The sequence below is a fragment of the Hyperolius riggenbachi genome, chromosome 7 (assembly GCF_040937935.1).
Source record: "Hyperolius riggenbachi isolate aHypRig1 chromosome 7, aHypRig1.pri, whole genome shotgun sequence".
Classification (NCBI taxonomy): Eukaryota; Metazoa; Chordata; class Amphibia; order Anura; family Hyperoliidae; genus Hyperolius; species Hyperolius riggenbachi.
Window position 1 is genome coordinate 83,174,511 of NC_090652.1, and position 19,522 is coordinate 83,194,032.

A 19,522-nucleotide genomic window follows, 5' to 3' on the forward strand; every position below is an offset into this window, starting at 1 on the left:
TTCCTCCTCCTTTGTCACTGTAATTTGATCTCAGCTGTGTCTGCTCAGGAATCTCCTCTGCCGAGGCAGAGCAGCTAATTTGAAAACACAGGATCTCAACAATATGTCTGCTTCCATGAAAGCAGGAAGTAGACACACTGCAGATTTATCACAGGATTTATAGCCACTGTAATAAAGAAATGTTTTTCTTGAGTTTATTATGCTGTTGCATATCTTTTAGAGCAGATGGGAAGTTCTGAGTTCAGGTCTGCTATAAAGTGGTCCTGATATTTTCCACAGGACAGAAGGAAAAAATAGAGAAATGCACCCTGTATGTATTTAAAGAGTTTAGCTTTTCTTCCTTCTCCCCTGTGACTAACAACAACTGTAATTTGATCTATCTGCTGTGTCATCTGGCTGCCTCAGCAGAGCAGCTAATTTGTAAGCACAGGATGTTAACCCTATGTCTGCTTCCATAAAAGCAGGAAGTAGACTTCAAATTTATTGCCGGAGTTGTATCAGCTGTAACAAAGACATTTTTATCTTTAAAGGTCATTATGCTGTTGCTTATCATTTAGAGCAGAGAGGAAGTTCTGAGTTCAGGTCCGCTTTTAAAGAAGCTTCTGTCAGGCAGAGCTTTTGTCTTTAGAGAGAGCTCTTCCCAGCCATACTCCAAATAATCTGTTTTCCGCTTATATCCAGAACCCTTTAAATGGGCTAGTTAGCCTGCCAAAATTACACATTCTATTCCTGTTGATCACCCAATCCAATATTACTTTATGGAATGAGAAAAAGAGAGAACACCAAGAGCCCAGTATAGTGTAGTATGTACTGGTAATGTATAATTGGAAGAGTAATAATATTTAATACTCACAAACCAGGGTTACCATCCAGGCAACCACTGTCAAGGCAGGTGGGGAGATTGTCCTGACCCCACTCAGGAATAAAAAGTCGCTCTCTGTAGTAGGAGGAAGGAAGGGTACAACCCTCCACCATGGGTGGACTTGATGTACATAATCGGATAACAGAGGCACCAACAGAAAAACTACTAAAAGAACTTAAAAACCCATTTTGGTAATAGGAGGTAGTGATGGACTAACCTCCTCCAAGCAGAACATACAACTGTAGATTTTCAGTCAAAACAATTTGATTGGATTGGATACAAACCCGCTTCATCAGGCAATAATAGATAGGAGTAATCAGCATCTGCCAGTATCATCAACGCTGAGCGCCTGTCTTACTTTATGGAATGCTTCATTAACCCAGTTGGCTCAAATAGCTCAAAGAAAAACTGAAGTTTTATTAAATCTTCTTGTACTGGAAACATTAGACTCTCTTCTTTGCTATTTATGTTCTATTTCTTAGCTGTACTACACATACAATTCATTAACTCATAAGTTTATTTTTGCTTCAGGTTCAGGATCCGAGATAAACTTTTACTCATTGCATAATTGTGTTCCTTTCATATAGTTTATAGGCCCAATAAACTACAGTATATGAAAGGATAATATTGGGCATTCCTCAAGCCAAATATTTTATTTTGTTTTAACACTCTAATTCCCTATAAACTAAACAAGCCTCGCCCACAGTTCCTTCAGCGCCTAGGCACTCTCAGACTCGTGTAGCAAGGGCTTATAGGAGCTCAGTCTGGCCAAGAGGAGGAGGAGGTTACTAGCCAGAGATTGCAGAGGGGAGGAGGAGAGGAGTGAATTTACACACAGGCAAGCTGATAGCATCTCCAGCCCTCAGCCTGTGACAATGTGACAAACAGAATATGGGTGCCCTCGTTGTATCACAGGACGAAATAATCATAAACCGTTGAAGCTGTTCGCAGCTAGATTTGTTGTGGAAACTATCTAAACTTTTTAGATAAGATATATGGAAAAGTTACTTGCTTTAGTTAGTTTTTCATCTCGGATCCGCATTAAGTCTGTGTTGTAAACATGCTAAAAAATGGAAAACCTATTTTTCCCCTCATTTTTTGCAGTGGTAGAACTACATTTGTTGCAGCTGTCCAGTAGTGTAATGAATGGATTTGGCGTCTAACTCTTCCTGTTCTCTCTGCAGCTTGGTGCAGTTCCATCCTGACATCTCCCGCCTACAGCTCTTCTCCTCTTCCATGGATTATAAGATCCGCATCTGGGACCTGAAGTCCAGCAAGTGCCTGTCTATACTGGAGGCCCACTACAGCGCTGTCACCTCCCTCTGCTTCTCTCCTGATGGAAACACCATGATCAGGTAACGTACCTCTGACATTACTGAGAGTGGATGATAAGACCACCATAGCCATTGAAGCAAACCAATCACCTTTCAGAATTTCAGAGCGCTAGCGCCAGTAGAAGGGGACTATTGATTGGTCCTTTATTAGCCATTAAAAATTGATTTCATAAATTCTTATAGAGTTAATCTAAAGACATTTGTAGTGATGACCCATCCTCATAACTGGGGACATGGGTAGTTATGAAGAGCTACCAAGCCGCTTTCTTGGCAGACAGCGCTGGAATAATGTGCCAGGTGGAGGTACAGGAAGGCTTTATGCTATCCAGAGTCTTTCCCTCTGCTCAGGTAAGTATCAAACCTGACGTGAATTTTCTCACTTCAGGTTTGCTTCAAAGAAAATCTGAAGTGGAAAAAAAAAGTTAGATACAGCAAAGTCCCTGGTATCCAGCACCGGCGGGCATCGCCTGGTGCCGGGTACATGTTAACCACTTGCCGACCGCACACTCATACCGTGCGGCGGCAAAGTGGTAGCTGGAGGACCAGCGACGCACATCTGCGTCGCCAGGTACCGCCCTAATTAATCAGGAAAGCCCGCTCGCGCGAGCGACCGTTTCCTGTTAGATCACGGAGCGGGTCTCCGTGAATAGCCTGCGAGCCGCTGATCGTGGCTCGCAGACTAAATGTAAATGCAGGAGACGTTTGTCTCCTTTGTTTTCATTGAACGGCGCTGCTGCTACAGCAGCGCCGTAAGGCAGATCGGCAATCCCCGGCCAATCAGCGCCCCCCCCCCCCCGCAACATGCTCTGCCTGCAACCTGATCTGTGCTGGGGGCTGCAGAGCCCACCAGTAAGAAGATCGGGAATGCCTTTGTACGCTTTCAATGTCTCATAAATGTATTTCAAATTCACTGTAAAAGTTTACCGGAGGCACAGCAAGGAGTATAATAAAACACAGTTGCATAAGAAGAGGGACGCCTCTGGTCTGGATCGCTTCCCTCACCATTTTCCAGGACACTGTTGACACTAGCAGACCCTCAAAAGAAATCTGATAAGAGCATTCGGATTTCTGGTCGTGCCCACGCTTCTCTTCATGCATGAGCACGGCCATACTACTCTTGTGCTTGTACGGCCGTGCCTGTTCAGTAAACCGCTTATGCACTAGCTGCTTCATGCTACTGTGCAGGCCCACCGCGCATAAAGAGGAGTTCAGTCACGATCTTCAGGAGGCTCCCGGACAGTGGCAGTAGGGGCAAGGTGGTCATGGGAAGCCTTTTCTTAGGCAAGTATCAGTGTTTTAACCTTAGCTCGTCAGTCTGAAGTACAATTTAAGCAAAAAGTTCCTCCCTAGTTATTTTAAGCAATTAGGAATTGTTATATATATAAAAAAATAAAAAGCCAGATACTTAAGGAGAGGAAAGGCTCTGGGTCCTATAGAGCCTTCCTTCTCCTCTCCCGGTACCCTCATTGCAGAGGCAGCTCCTCTGTTTTAATACCCCGCTGCGGGGCACTTCGAAAGTCTTTGGGAGCAGAGTCCAGGCGGTTCCATACTGCGCATGCGTGAAAGAGGGTGCTCTCGTGTGCACAGTATGGAGCGGCCCGTCTTCGGGAGCACTCTGGCACTATCCTTTGTGGCAGGGAGAGAGAGAACAGTATTTGACCAAATTGGTCGAATACTGCTACCGGGGAGCCATCGCAGAAACGGAGACCGAGAGAGGAGTAGGAGGGTTCTATAGGCCCCAAAGCCTTCCCTCTCCTTAGGTAAGTATCTGGCTTATTTTTTTAAATTTTTTTTATAACTATTCCCATTCACTTTAAAGGACACCTGAACAGCGAGGGATATGGAGGCGGCCATATTTGTTTACTTTTAAATTATACAAGTTGCCCACCATTCCTGCTGATCTATGGCTGCAGCAGAATCTGAATCGCAGACCTGAAATAAGCATGGCACTAATCAAGTCGGACTTCAGTCAGAGAATTTGATCTGCATGCTTGTTCTGGGTCTGTAGCTAAAAGTATTAGAGAGAGAGAGGATCAGCAGGGCAGACAGGCATTATGCGTTGTTTAAAAGACAACTGAAGTGAGAGGGATATGGAGGTTGCCATGTTTATTTCCTTTTAAGCAATACCAGTTGCCTGGCAGCCCTGCTGGTCCTCTGCCTCTAATATTTTCAGCCATAAACCCTGAACAAGCATGCAACAGATCAGGTGTTTCTTACATTGTCAGATCTGACAGATTAGCTGCATGGTTGTTTCTGGTGTAATTCAGACACTTGTCGCATTGCGTTGAGCCGCTTGTGCCCGATCCACCATCAAGCCGCCACAAATTCAGCAGCGCGTTACCGGCCAACTTCCACAGTGACGCAGCAGCGGTGGAAGTAATGTGAGTCAGTGGGCCAAGCAGGAATTTAAAAAATATCAGCGATGCGCGAGCATGCACAGGATGGGAATATACGTCACTGAGTGAGGGGCATGGGGGGCGGTGCTATGCATATGACCCTGTCTGTGCACTCGGCCACAGGGTCATATGTTTGTCATTTTGTTCAGTGCGTCGAGGGCGGGACATCGCAACGCAAGCACACATCTCATGTGTAAAACAGGTGTTGCAACATATCTTTCAATACTGTTTTTCCCTTGATTATGGGAAGCTTTGTATTATTCCTAAAAATAAGTATTCCTGCTAATACAAAACTATATATAACTTGTAGTGAGTTTAAATTGCTTTTTAGATTGCAAACTAACCATGTTTTGTTCTGGGTTTTCCAGCTCAGGGAGAGACAAGATTTGCTCTGTGTGGGATTTGGAGACAAATACTTCTAAAAGGACAGTGGCCGTCTATGAGGTGAGAAAGTCTTGTGTGAGTGTGAATACTGGGGTGTCCTGGCAGCCGCTGCTGAAACAGCACAATTTGGGTAAAGAGGCGCCCTAGTGGGAATAAAATTGGATTAAAAACAAATTAAAATCGGAAAAAAAACGAGGTGACTTACCTCAATGAAGAAATCTTTGTATATATCAGAGATATTTATTTAGCACAGGCAACGCGTTTCACGGGTCTAAGCTCGCTTCCTCAGGCCAATAACAGTGCCAGTTGCAAATAGTTGATCAGCAAAGGGAACCTTTTGAGAGATAGGTTATACTGCAGGGAAGTTTAAACGGTCAAAATTTCGGCCTGTATGGTTTTAAAATTGCAAATATGACAGAATGATGCAATGTTATAAAAAAAAGTAGCTACTGGTGTATAACTGGAAATAAAAATGACTTTTCTTTACTATTAACGTTCTTTTCATTATCTGTACTAAATCGGTTTTTTTTTTCTGCTTCCGTTTTGGTTTAAATGTATTCTTACCCAAGGCAACAAACTATATTTGTGTTTTTGTTATTAGAGTGTGGAGGTGGTGTTGCTTCTCCCAGAATCCTCTGGTGTGATTAGCAGAGAAGATGATGACACATCGCTGCTCTTAATTACGGCTGGCAGTAAAGGTGAGCTCCTGGGACAGTTTAGATTTGTGAAACTTGTCACTGTTCAGTAGGGATGATCAATGAGATGCAAATATTTGAGTTTATGCAAACTTTTATGCAAATATATCCAGCTTGAAAATGGACCAATCAATTTAAACCTGGGTGGGACTTGATCTATTTTCAAGCTGCATGTATTTGCATATAAATTTGCAAAAACGCATAAGTATTTGCATATCATTGATCACCCCTACTGTTTAACTCAGGGCTGTGGAGTCGGAGCAATTTTGGGTACCTTGAAGTCGGAGTCGGTAGTTTCAGTAAACTGAGTCGTGGGATGATTTTTGTACCAAATCCACAGCCCTGGTAAGTATTAGACTAACCAGTCGAGGAGTTGGAGCAATTTGGGGTACCTGGAGTCGGAGTCGTGATTTCATAAACTAAGTCTGAGTTGGATGATTTTTGTACCGACTCCACAGCCCTGGTTCAGCTACACACAATTTGTCAGGAGAATTAAATTTGCTTGATGAAAAGGGGACTGGTGCAGGTTACCAATTTATACCAGGTAGATTGCATGGTGAAACTGCTGGCACTATGAGTATACAGGCTTACGCTGACAGCCGTGGTTCACCTTTTCTGTGCTATTATAACAGGTATTTTGCGGGTGTGGAATGCTGCCACCTCCAGTTGTGTCTACAGTCAGAGCTTACCGCACACCAGCAAGTTGACATCAGAGGAAGAGGCAGATGAGCACAGCCTGACCCACTGCCTGCTCCTGGCCAATCAGAGGAAGATCCTTACTGTCACAGCTGAACACAACATCCTTATATATGATCTGCAGGACCTGCAGCTGGAGAAACAGGTACAGCCAGGGAATTGTATGCAATTCAATCAAAACAATTCTATTCTTACAACATTCAAATCCTGTTTCCAGGCATCAATTTTGACATGTATGTTTATTTGTAAACTGAAGTGAGAGTGATATGGAGGCTGCCATATTTATTTATTTTTAAACTGGTTGTCCTGCTGATCCTCTGCCTCTAATCCTTTTAGTCATAGACCCTGAACAAGCATGCAGATCAGATATTTGACTGCATTTGTCACATGCCTGATTCAGGCGTGTGATTCAGACACTACTGATGTATGAATGATCACCAGGATGCCAGGGAACTGGTGTTTAACCACTTCCCGACCGCCTAACGCACAGAGGCGGCCGGGAAGTGGAGCCCTGAAGGACCAGCTCATGCCCAAAGGCGGCGGTCCATTTAAGGGCATGGGCGGAGCGATCGCGTCATCCGTGACGCGATCCTCCGCCGGCGCCTGTCACCGCTCGCCCGCCGCAACATCCCGCCGGCTATACGGAAGCGCCGGCGGGATGTTAACCCCGCGATCGCCGCATACAAAGTGTATAATACACTTTGTAATGTTTACAAAGTGTATTATACAGGCTGCCTCCTGCCCTGGTGGTCCCAGTGTCCGAGGGACCACCAGGGCAGGCTGCAGCCACCCTAGTCTGCACCCAAGCACACTGATTTCTCCCCCCCCTGCCCCAGATCGCCCACAGCACCCCTCAGACCCCCCCCTGCCCACCCCCCAGACCCCTGTTTGCACCCAATCACCCCCCTAATCACCCATCAATCACTCCCTGTCACTATCTGTCAACGCTATTTTTTTTTTATCCCCCCCCTGCCCCCTGCTCTCTCCTGATCACCCCCCCACCCCTCAGATTATCCCCAGCCCCCCCCCCCCCTCAGACCCCCCCCCCCCATGTACTGTATGCATCTATCCCCCCTGATCACCTGTCAATCACCTGTCAATCTCCCGTCAATCACCCGCCAATCACCCCCTGTCACTGCCACCCATCAATCAGCCCCTAACCTCCCCCTTGCGGGCAATCTGATCACCCCCCCACACCAATAGATTGCCCGCAGATCCGACATCAGATCACCTCCCAAATCCATTGTTTACATCTATTCTCTCCTCTAAACACCCACTAATTACCCATCAATCACCCATCAATCACCCCCTATCACCACCTGTCACTTTTACCTATCAGATCAGACCCTAATCTGCCCCTTGCGGGCACCCAATCACCCGCCCACACGCTCAGATTGCCCTCAGACCCCCCCCCCTTATCAATTCACTAGTGCATTAATTACATCTGTTCTTCCCTGTAATAACCCACTGATCACCTGTCAATCACCTGCCAATCACCTATCACCCATCAATCACCCCCTGTCACTGCCACCTATCAATCAGCCCCTAACCTGCCCCTTGCGGGCAATCTGATCACCCACCCACACCAATAGATCGCCCGCAGATCCGACATCAGATCACCACCCAAGCGCAGCGTTTACATCTATTCTCTCCTCTAAACACCCACTAATTACCCATCAATCACCCATCAATCACCCCCTATCACCACCTGTCACTGTTACCCATCAGATCAGACCCTAATCTGCCCCTTGCGGGCACCCAATCACCCGCCTACACGCACAGATTGCCCTCAGACCCCCCCCCCCTTATCAATTCGCCAGTGCAATATTTACATCCGTTCTCCCCTGTAATAACCCACTGATTACCTGTCAATCACCCATCAATCACCCCCTGTCACTGCCACCCATCAATCACCCCCTGTCACTGCCACCCATCAATCACCCGCTGTCACTGCCACCCATCAATCAGCCCCTAACCTGCCCATTGCGGGCAATCTGATCACCCACCCACACCAATAGATCGCCCGCAGATCCGACGTCCGATCACCTCCCAAGTGCAGTGTTTACATCTGTTCTCTACCCTAAACACCAACTAATTACCCATCAATCACCCCCTGTCACTGCTACCTATCAGATTAGACCCCTATCTGCCCCTAGGGCACTCAATCACCCGCCCACACCCTCAGAATGCCCTCAGACCCCAGCCCTGATCACCTCGCCAGTGCATTGCTTGCATCTATTCCCCCCTCTAATAACACCTTGAGACACCCATCAATCACCTCCTGTCACCCCCTAGCACACCTACCCATCAGATCAGGCCCTAATTTGCCCCGTGTGGGCTCCTGATCACTCGGCCAAACCCTCAGACCCCCTTCCGATCACCTCCCCAGTGCATTGATTGCATCTATTTTCCCCTCTAACCACCCCCTGAGACACCCATCAATCACCTCCTGTCACCCCCCTAGCACTCCTATCCATCAGATCAGGCCCAATACAACCTGTCATCTAAAAGGCCACCCTGCTTATGACCGGTTCCACAAAATTCGCCCCCTCATAGACCACCTGTCATCAAAATTTGCAGATGCTTATACCCCTGAACAGTCATTTTGAGACATTTGGTTTCCAGACTACTCACGGTTTTGGGCCCGTAAAATGCTAGGGTGGTATAGGAACCCCACAAGTGACCCCATTTTAGAAAAAAAGACACCCCAAGGTATTCTGTTAGGTGTATGACGAGTTCATAGAAGATTTTATTTTTTGTCAAAAGTTAGCGGAAATTGATTTTTATTGGTTTTTTTTCACAAAGTGTCATTTTTCACTAACTTGTGACAAAAAATAAAATCTTCTATGAACTCGCCATACACCTAACGGAATACCTTGGGGTGTCTTCTTTCTAAAATGGGGTCACTTGTGGGGTTCCTATACTGCCCTGGCATTTTAGGGGCCCTAAACCGCGAGGAGTAGTCTAGAAAACAAATGCCTCAAAATGACCTGTGAATAGGACGTTGGGCCCCTTAGCGCACCTAGGCTGCAAAAAAGTGTCACACATGTGGTACCGCCGTACTCAGGAAAAGTAGTATAATGTGTTTTGGGGTGTATTTTTACACATACCCATGCTGGGTGGGAGACATTTCTATGTAAATGGACAATTGTGTGTAAAAAAATCAAACAATTGTCATTTACAGAGATATTTCTCCCACTTAGCATGGGTATGTGTAAAAATACACCCCAAAACGCATTATACTACTTCTCCTGAGTACGGCGGTACCACATGTGTGGCACTTTTTTACACCCTAAGTACGCTAAGGGGCCCAAAGTCCAATGAGTACCTTTAGGATTTCACAGGTCATTTTGCGACATTTGGTTTCAAGACTACTCCTCACGGTTTAGGGCCCCTAAAATGCCAGGGCAGTATAGGAACCCCACAAATGACCCCATTCTAGAAAGAAGACACCCAAAGGTATTCCGTACGGAGTATGGTGAGTTCATAGAAGATTTTATTTTTTGTCACAAGTTAGCGGAAAATGACACTTTGTGAAAAAAACAATTAAAATCAATTTCCGCTAACTTGTGACAAAAAAATAAAAACTTCTATGAACTCACCATACTCCTAACGGAATACCTTGGGGTGTCTTCTTTCTAAAATGGGGTCATTAGTGGGGTTCCTATACTGCCCTGGCATTTTAGGGGCCCTAAACCGTGAGGAGTAGTCTTGAAACAAAAATGACCTGTGAAATCCTAAAGGTACTCATTGGACTTTGGGCCCCTTAGTGCAGTTAGGGTGCAAAAAAGTGCCACACATGTGGTATCGCCGTACTCGGGAGAAGTAGTATAATGTGTTTTGGGGTGTATTTTTACACATACCCATGCTGGGTGGGAGAAATACCTCTATAAATGACAATCTTTTGATTTTTTTACACACAATTGTCCATTTACAGAGGTATTTCTCCCACCCAGCATGGGTATGTGTAAAAATACACCCCAAAACACATTGTACTACTTCTCCCGAGTACAGCGATACCACATGTGGCACTTTTTTGCACCCTAACTGCGCTAAAGGGTCCAAAGTCCAATGAGTACCTTTAGGATTTCACAGGTCATTTTGAGAAATTTCGTTTCAAGACTACTCCTCACGGTTTAGGGCCCCTAAAATGCCAGGGCAGTATAGGAACCCCACAAATGACCCCATTTTAGAAAGAAGACACCCCAAGGTATTCCGTTAGTAGTATAGCGAGTTCATAGAAGATTTTATTTTTTGTCACAAGTTAGCGGAAATTGATTTTAATTGTGTTTTTTCACAAAGTGTCATTTTCCGCTAACTTGTGACAAAAAATAAAATCTTCTATGAACTCACCATACTCCTAACGGAATACCTTGGGGTGTCTTCTTTCTAAAATGGGGTCATTTGTGGGGTTCCTATACTGCCCTGGCATTTTAGGGGCCCTAAACCGTGAGGAGTAGTCTTGAAACGAAATTTCTTAAAATGACCTGTGAAATCCTAAAGGTACTCATTGGACTTTGGGCCCTTTAGTGCAGTTAGGGTGCAAAAAAGTGCCACACATGTGGTATCGCCGTACTCAGGAGGAGTAGTATAATGTGTTTTGGGGTGTATTTTTACACATACCCATGCTGAGTGGGAGAAAGATCTCTGTAAATGGACAATTGTGTGTAAAAAAAATTAAAAAATTGTCATTTACAGAGATATTTCTTCCACCCAGCATGGGTATGTGTAAAAATACACCCCAAAACACATTATACTACTTCTCCTGAGTATGGCAATACCACATGTGTGGCACTTTTTTGCAGCCTAACTGCGCTAAGGGGTCCAAAGTTCAATGAGCACCTTTAGGCTTTACAGGGGTGCTTACAATTTAGCACCCCCCAAAATGTCAGGACAGTAAACACACCCCACAAATAACCCATTTTGGAAAGTAGACCCTTCAAGGTATTCAGAGAGGGGCATGGTGAGTCCGTGGCAGATTTCATTTTTTTTTGTCGCAAGTTAGAAGAAATGGAAACTTTTTTTTTTTTTTTTTTTTTTTTTTTGGTCACAAAGTGTCATTTTCCGCTTACTTGTGACAAAAAATAATATCTTCTATGAACTCATTATGCCTCTCAGTGAATACTTTGGGATGTCTTCTTTCCAAAATAGGGTCATTTGGGGGGTATTTATACTATCCTGGAATTTTAGCCCCTCATGAAACATGACAGGTGGTCAGAAAAGTCAGAGATGCTTGAAAATGGGAAAATTCACTTTTTGCACCATAGTTTGTAAACGCTATAACTTTTACCCAAACCAATAAATATACACTGAATGGGGTTTTTTTTATCCAAAACATGTTTGTCCACATTTTCCGCGCTGCATGTATACAGAAATTTTACTTTATTTGAAAACTGTCAGCACAGAAAGTTAAAAAAATCATTTTTTTGCCAAAATTCATGTCTTTTTTGATGAATATAATAAAAAGTAAAAATTGCAGGAGCAATCAAATAGCACCAAAAGAAAGCTTTATTAGTGACAAGAAAAGGAGCCAAAATTCATTTAGGTGGTAGGTTGTATGAGCGAGCAATAAACCGTGAAAGCTGCAGTGGTCTGAATGGAAAAAAAGTGGCCGGTCCTTAAGGGGTAGAAAGCCCTAGGTCCTCAAGTGGTTAAAAGGAAATCAACATGGAAGCCTCCATGTGCCACTCACGTCCGTTGTCTTTTAAAGCCCCAGCTCTTAATTTGCAATGCATGAGGCTTTGTGCATTCCACTTAAAGGGAATGTCCAAGCAAAATAAAAAAATGAGTTTCACTTACCTGGGGCTTCTACCAGCCCCATGCAGCCATCCTGTGCCCTCCTAGTCACTCACTGCTGCTCCAGTCCCCCGCTGGCAGTTTGCCGACCTCGGAGGTCGGAGAGACACATTGCGTACATTTTTACGCATTCCCACTAGTGCAGGAACATTAACACATACAATTTTACGCATTACTGGTTCAATGCGTAAAAATGTACGCATTGAACCAGTAACGCGTAAAAATGTATGTGTTAATGATCCTGCACTAGCGGGAATGCGTAAAAATGTACGCAATGCGGCCCGCCGACCTCCGAGGTCGGAAAGCTGCCAGCGGGGGACTGGAGCAGCAGTGAGTGACTGCGAGGGCACAGGATGGCTGCATGGGGCTGGTAGAAGCCCCAGGTAAGTGAAACTCATTTTTTTTATTTTGCTTGAACCTTCCCTTTAAACCATTTTTTGTTTATTGATATTTTTTACTACCTGGCTTACTGAGAGTACAAAATTTGCTTTCCTGTGCCAAAGATGGATTTTGCTTGGCTTACCAGAAAGCAGTCAATCAGCTGTCCAAAATCCTCCTCCTTTCTGCATCGTCACTCAATTGAGGTAGACAGGGAGGAGCTAAAAGGGGGATCCTTTCAGTCTTTCACTGTTGGCACAGAACCAATCACCTGACTCCTCCCATCAACAGGTCAACCAATTAAAATCACTTAAAATACAGGCTACCTTTTGGAGCGCTCCCATAGGCTCACACATCTCCACTGTACATGCACTCCAAATTCACCCACTCTGGTACCGGTACCATGTGATATGACAGTGTCATCTGGAGGGGGAGAGAGTTGCAGGCAGTGTAAACCGATGCAGTTGTAGATGTAATGAGGCTTTCAGATTTGTGGATAAATTCAAGTGCACTTAGTCTCACCAGTGTCCATTAGCAAATTATGCCTCACTTCCCATCTAGGAGTTCTGAAATTTCGCCGAGTGGGAACCAGCCAGTCTTTCACTGCCTACACAGAACCAATCACCTGACTCCTCCCAATGACAGTGTTTCTGTGTCTCCGAAAGCTAAAATGTATAAACTGTTGACCTTTTATTTATCTATCCCCTGCACTCAGAAGCCATTCTCTGCCAAGAAAGTGTTTTATGGCTGGAATTCCTTATCAGGGTTAGTCCGACTGGGTCCCGACTGGAGAGAAACTGTCACTTGCATAATTGAATGTTAAATCTTTGACAGAAGAACACAGCCTAGTTATTTGTATCCTTGGCTCCTGTGCATATACAGTGGTGTGAAAAACTATTTGCCCCCTTCCTGATTTCTTATTCTTTTGCATGTTTGTCACACTTAAATGTTTCTGCTCATCAAAAACTGTTAACTATTAGTCAAAGATAACATTATTTAACACAAAATGCAGTTTTAAATGATGGTTTTTATTATTTAGTGAGAAAAAAACCTCAAAACCTACATGGCCCTGTGTGAAAAAGAAATTGCCCCCTGAATCTAATAACTAGTTGGGCCACCCTTAGCAGCAATAAGTGCAATCAAGCGTTTGCGATAACTTGCAACAAGTCTTTTACAGCGCTCTGGAGGAATTTTGGCCCACTCATCTTTGCAGAATTGTTGTAATTCAGCTTTATTTGAGGGTTTTCTAGTCATGCCACAACATCTCAATAGGATTCAGGTCAGGACTTTGACTAGGCCACTCCAAAGTCTTCATTTTGTTTTTCTTCAGCCATTCAGAGGTGGATTTGCTGGTGTGTTTTGGGTCATTGTCCTGCTGCAGCACCCAAGATCGCTTCAGCTTGAGTTGACGAACAGATGGCTGGACATTCTCCTTCAGGATTTTTTGGTAGACCGTAGAATTCATGGTTCCATCTATCACAGCAAGCCTTCCAGGTCCTGAAGCAGCAAAACAAACCCAGACCATCACACTACCACCACCATATTTTACTGTTGGTATGATGTTCTTTTGCTGAAATGCTGTGTTACTTCTACGCCAGATGTAATGGGACACGCAACTTCCAAAAAGTTCAACTTTTGTCTCGTCGGTCCACAAGGTATTTTCCAAAAAGTCTTGGCAATCATTGAGATGTTTTTTAGCAAAATTGAGACGAGTCTTAATGTTCTTTTTGCTTAAAAATGGTTTGCGCCTTGGATATCTGCCATGCAGGCCGTTTTTGCCCAGTCTCTTTCTTGTGGTGGAGTCGTGAACACTGACCTTAATTGAGGCAAGTGAGGCCTGCAGCTCTTTAGATGTTGTCCTGGGGTCTTTTGCGGCCTCTCGGATGAGTTTTCTCCGCGCTCTTGGGGTAATTTTGGTCGGCTGGCCACTCCTGGGAAGGTTCTTCACTGTTCCATGTTTTTGCCATTTGTGGATAATGGCTCTCACTGTGGTTCGCTGGAGTCCCAAAGCTTTAGAAATGGCTTTATAACCTTTACCAGACTGATAGATCTCAATTACAGTACTTTTGTTCTCATTTGTTCCTGAATTTCTTTGGATCTTGGCATGATGTCTAGCTTTTGAGGTGATTTTGGTCTACTTCTGTGGCCTCAATTCACGGAGCATTATCAAACGTTTATCAAACACTTTATCAAACGTTTGATAATTTACCTCATGGGTAAAATCTCATTTTGAATTCACTAAGGTGTTATATACTTGTTGAACGTTTTATCGGTAAAACATTCGATAAATATATAACACCTTAGTGAATTTAAAATGAGATTTTACCCATGAGGTAAATTATCAAACGTTTGATAAAGTGTTTGATAAACGTTTGATAATGCTCCGTGAATTGAGGCCTCTGTGTCAGATATCTCCTATTTAAGTGATTTCTTGATTGAAACAGGTGTGGCAGTAATTAGGCCTGGGGCTGACTACAGAAATTGAACTCAGGTGTGATAAACCACAGTTAAGTTATTTTTTTAACAAGGGGGGCAATCACTTTTTCACACAGGGCCATGTAGGTTTTGAGTTTTTTTTCTCACTAAATAATAAAAACCATCATTTAAAACTGCATTTTGTGTTCAATTATGTTATCTTTGACTACCGTATTTTTCGGACTATAAGACGCTCCGGACCATAAGACGCACCTGGGTTTAGAGGACAAAAAACAGGAAAAAAAATACTAAACCTGGTGTGTCCATGGTATCTATCTAATTATATCTATCAGCATGTAAGTGCATGATGGGCAGCAGATCTCTAGGCTGTGGTATGTTGGCTAGTATGTGGTGGTGGAACTGGTGAGCCTGCTGCAGGATGCCAAGGAGGTCCACACTGTACTTGTGGACTGGTGGTGCCATTTCAGTCTGAAGACAACATGTTACAGTAAATTGACCTGAACTTTTGCACAGGACAGGAGGAAAACTGAGATAAATGCACCCTGTATGTATTTACAGAGTTTAGCATGTCTAATTTCCCCTAATTTGTGTCTAATCACAAGTTGTAATCTGATCTCACCCCCCCCCCCCCCCCCCCCCCCCCAGGTCAGCAGACTGCCATGGCAGATAAGCTCATTTGAAAGCAATTTTGTAAACAATATGTCTGCTTCCATGAAAGCAGGAAGAAGAAACAGTGCAGAGTTAATGCAGGATTTGTATCAGCTACAACAAAGTAATATAAATCTGTAAAGGCTATTATGCTGTTGTGCATCTTTTAGAGAAGAGAGGAAGTTCTGAGTTTAGGTCCGCCTGAGACAACATTGCTGTGGAGACTAGGAGAGAGGAAGCAGGGAAATTACACTGCTCAAACGCTGCAGGCAGAGTGCAGGGGATTCATGGCAACGGGCTGAGTGATCCAGAGCCGTCTCAGCTGAAGAGTGTGTTACTTTGCAGGGAGACTGGATCAGAACGTCAGCCTCTCTTCTTTCTCTCTGGCTGGTTACATGTATCAGAGGGCTGTTTGAAGCAGCCGAGGGCTTCAGGTCACTCACCCCTGTCACGCTACTTGCCTGCTTTATGTCTGGTCACGCTTCACGTCCCTTCCCTCCGATGTATATACAGAAGCACATAGCGTCACTGACGCTGATTTCTAATAGAAGGACAGCGGCTCTGCTTCTGTATATACATCGGAAGGAAGGGACGTGAAGCGTGACCAGACATAAAGCAGGCAAGTAGCGTGACAGGGGTGAGTGACCTGAAGCCCTCGGCTGCTTCAAACAGCTCTCTGATACATGTAACCAGCCAGAGAGAGAACGACAGGCTGACGTTATGATCCAGTCTCCCTGCAAAGTAACACACTATTCAGCTGAGTCGGCTCTGGATCACTCAGCCCCTTGCCGTGAATCCTCTGCACTCTGCCCGCAGCGTTTGGACTTTTCCCTGCCTCCTCTCTCGCAATGGAAGTGGGGATCGTGAAAGACCATCCACATTCAGCAGATCTGTGAGGAGCGCGCTTTGAGGAAAAGCTGGTAGTTTTAAAATGCTTTTATTTGACTGGACCCGATGGTCTCGGAGGCGGGACCATGGCTCTGTCATTGGGCCAATCACTGTGCAGTGACTGCACAGTGATTGGCCCAATGACAGAGCCATCATCCTGCCTCAGAGACCATCGGGCCAGTCAAATAAAAGCATTTTAAATTACTGGCTCTTCCGCATAGCGGGATGCACTGAATCACCACTGAAATTTGCTATAATTAAGTAATAAAGCCTCCTCCAGTGCCGCTTCAGACTCAGCACTATGTGCTGATAATAGCCTATTGAAAAGCTGGGCATTCCGGACCCTACCCATGCTACATTTGGACCATAAGACGCAGTTACTTTTTTCCTCCACTTTTGGGAGAGAAAAAGTGCGTCTTATGGTCCGAAAAATACGGTAATAGTTAACGGTTTTTGATGAGCAGAAACATTTAAGTGTGACAAACATGCAAAGGAATAAGAAATCAGGAAGGGGGCAAATAGTTTTTCACACCACTGTACATGTCTATCTCATCATGTCGCTTGTTACTTAAAGTGGACCCAAATTAAAAATACAAGATTTCAGAAATAAAATCTATTTTCTAAATTATAATAATAAATAGCAGCCTTTTTTCAGCTGCATGATGACAAATATAAAATATTTTACATTTATTGGAGGAACTCCTCCCTTACTTTCAAATTGCCGGGATTTTTCCGGCAAACTGGTGGAGTAGATGGTGTCTGGCAATGGAGGAATTGCTAATGGCTGCCACCAGTATAACCCTAGTTATGCAAAGAGAAGGGTGAAAAGCATGCACTGAAATGCTCATAGGATTGAAGGAGTGTTTATTTATCTTTGTATGTGTCAGAGTGGTGCAACTAAATATTTTTAATAAAAAAAATGTTTGGTTTGGGTCCGCTTTAAGCACTTTAATGTCCTGTTCTCCCCCAGTTCGCAGGTTATAATGATGAAGTCTTGGAAGTGAAATTTCTTGGCCCGTCCGACTCTCACATCGTAGTGGCTACAAACAGCCCTCAGATTAAAGTTTTTGAGTTGGCAACCTCCAACTGTCAGATTCTGTATGGCCACACAGGTATGAAGCCTTTCTGTATTGTCGAGTCTTGTTGTTTTTCTGTAAGTCTTCCCTGTTTAAAAACCTTCAGCCAGAGTTGCATTAATGCACACAACTTTTATAAACCTTTTAGATAAAGTCTGGGATCTTGTGACCACATTGACCATTGCTCAGTGTAGAAATGTGGCTTGGAAGAGGCGTGTTATCCAGGTTAGAGAGATTTGACATGTACTAAATCAGAAGCGCAAGAAAAAGAGAAAAAAACCTTTAAAGCGGACCTGAACTCCAAACTTCCATTCTGCTCTAAAAGATAAGCGATAGCATAATAACCTGTACAGAAAACGTATCCTATTACATTTTATAGATCTCCTTCAGAGATGCTGCAGTGTAATTAGTTCCTGGTTTGCTGAGAGCACAGAAAGGGTTAAACTCCTGTGTTTACATATGAGCTCTCAACTGGGCTGACAGCTTGGAGCTACAGTTACACTAGGTTATTACTTTCTGAAAAGGGAGAATTAGACATGCTGTTCTCTAGAAACACTGGAGAAAAACTCCTATGCAAGATTTAAAAGAAAGGAACAACACAATCGAGAGCCCCCAATATTGTATTATTGATGATCAAGGAATGCCAAGGTAGCAGCAATTAGAAATATACTCACCAGTATGGGTTGCCAGGTTCAGGCAACCACTTAAAGCGGAATATAACCCAGCATTTCATCTTTGTTCTAAAACATTATTTACAGCATATTATATGCAACCAGCATTTTTTTTTTTTTACTAGACCAGCATTCGGAGGGTTTCATACAGAGCTTAAAAGTTCAGTGCAGTGAAATGTGGACTCCTCCAAAGTTGTAGATTGTTATCTTGTGTTTACTTCAATGTATCTAGTGAGGAATGTGACACATTCTCTGACTGTGCAGAAGCTTCTGGACACAGAAAGACACTCAAAGCATGTCTGCCTTCAATACATAATGAATAAAACCAGTTATTAATAAAATGCAAAGTCAGCTCACAAACCAAAAAACTGTACTTTTGGGAACCTATAATTTCTAAATGAATACTAATACTTGTGCACAAATGCAAATATGATAACTGTATGGCATATAAAAAGTAGGAAAACATGTTTTTATTGAATATTATGTCAGGGTTTTAAACCGCTTTAAAGCACTTATGGGGATGTTAGGCCTGTCCCCACTCAGGCTAAAAATTCACTCTCTGTAGAAGGAAAGAAGGGGGTGTTCACCCATCCACTAGGTGGATAACAATAATTGAAGTGGAAACAGAGGCACCAGCAGAGTAAAAATTTATCATAGGTAAAAACAGATAAAAGTTGGGGGGCAAGGATGGACTTACCTCCCCAAAACCAAACACAACCACTATGTATGGTTTAAACAAGATTTAATTTGTACTCCAGAATAAATGCAATGCGTTTCGCGGGTCTCTAGCCAAGAACACAACAGAGGCGCTGTACTGGGCAACACAACTTCTGAGTTACTCCTATCTGTAGTATTGCCTGAGGAAGCGTGCTAGAGACTCACGAAACGCATTGCATTTGTTCTGGAGTACGAATTAAATCTTATTTAAACCATACATAGTGGTTGTGTTTGGTTTTGGGGAGGGAAGTCCATCCTTGCCCCCCAACTTTTATCTGTTTTTACCTATGATCAGTTTTTACTCTGCTGGTGCCTCTGTTTCCATTGCAACTCCTGTGCAAGAATTCAGGTCTGCTTTAAAACTTGATCTTAATTTCTGGTAGTGCTGTAGTTTGGGTTCAGGTCGACCTGCACCCTAGTAACCTGTTTTCTTCTATTGATGCTTTAAACTGGCAAATCCTGTGCTTTTTTTTCCTCAGCTTTTTTGCATAAGAATTTGTGCGTTCCTTTGACTATGCCAGCTGTTCTTTGTGTTCAACCTGAAC

At 43.8% G+C, this 19,522-nt stretch overlaps 1 protein-coding gene across 1 annotated transcript in view; it reads left to right on the plus strand.

Moving 5' to 3' along the window:
- The window catches only part of TBL3 (transducin beta like 3), a 57,035-nt gene that overhangs the window by 12,964 nt on the left and 24,549 nt on the right, over positions 1–19,522 (plus strand). The window contains exons 7-11 of the mRNA XM_068246714.1: positions 2,047–2,217; positions 4,961–5,036; positions 5,578–5,674; positions 6,304–6,512; positions 17,484–17,625. Coding sequence (XP_068102815.1) covers positions 2,047–2,217; positions 4,961–5,036; positions 5,578–5,674; positions 6,304–6,512; positions 17,484–17,625 — 695 coding nt within the window. The remainder of the gene's footprint in view (positions 1–2,046; positions 2,218–4,960; positions 5,037–5,577; positions 5,675–6,303; positions 6,513–17,483; positions 17,626–19,522) is intronic.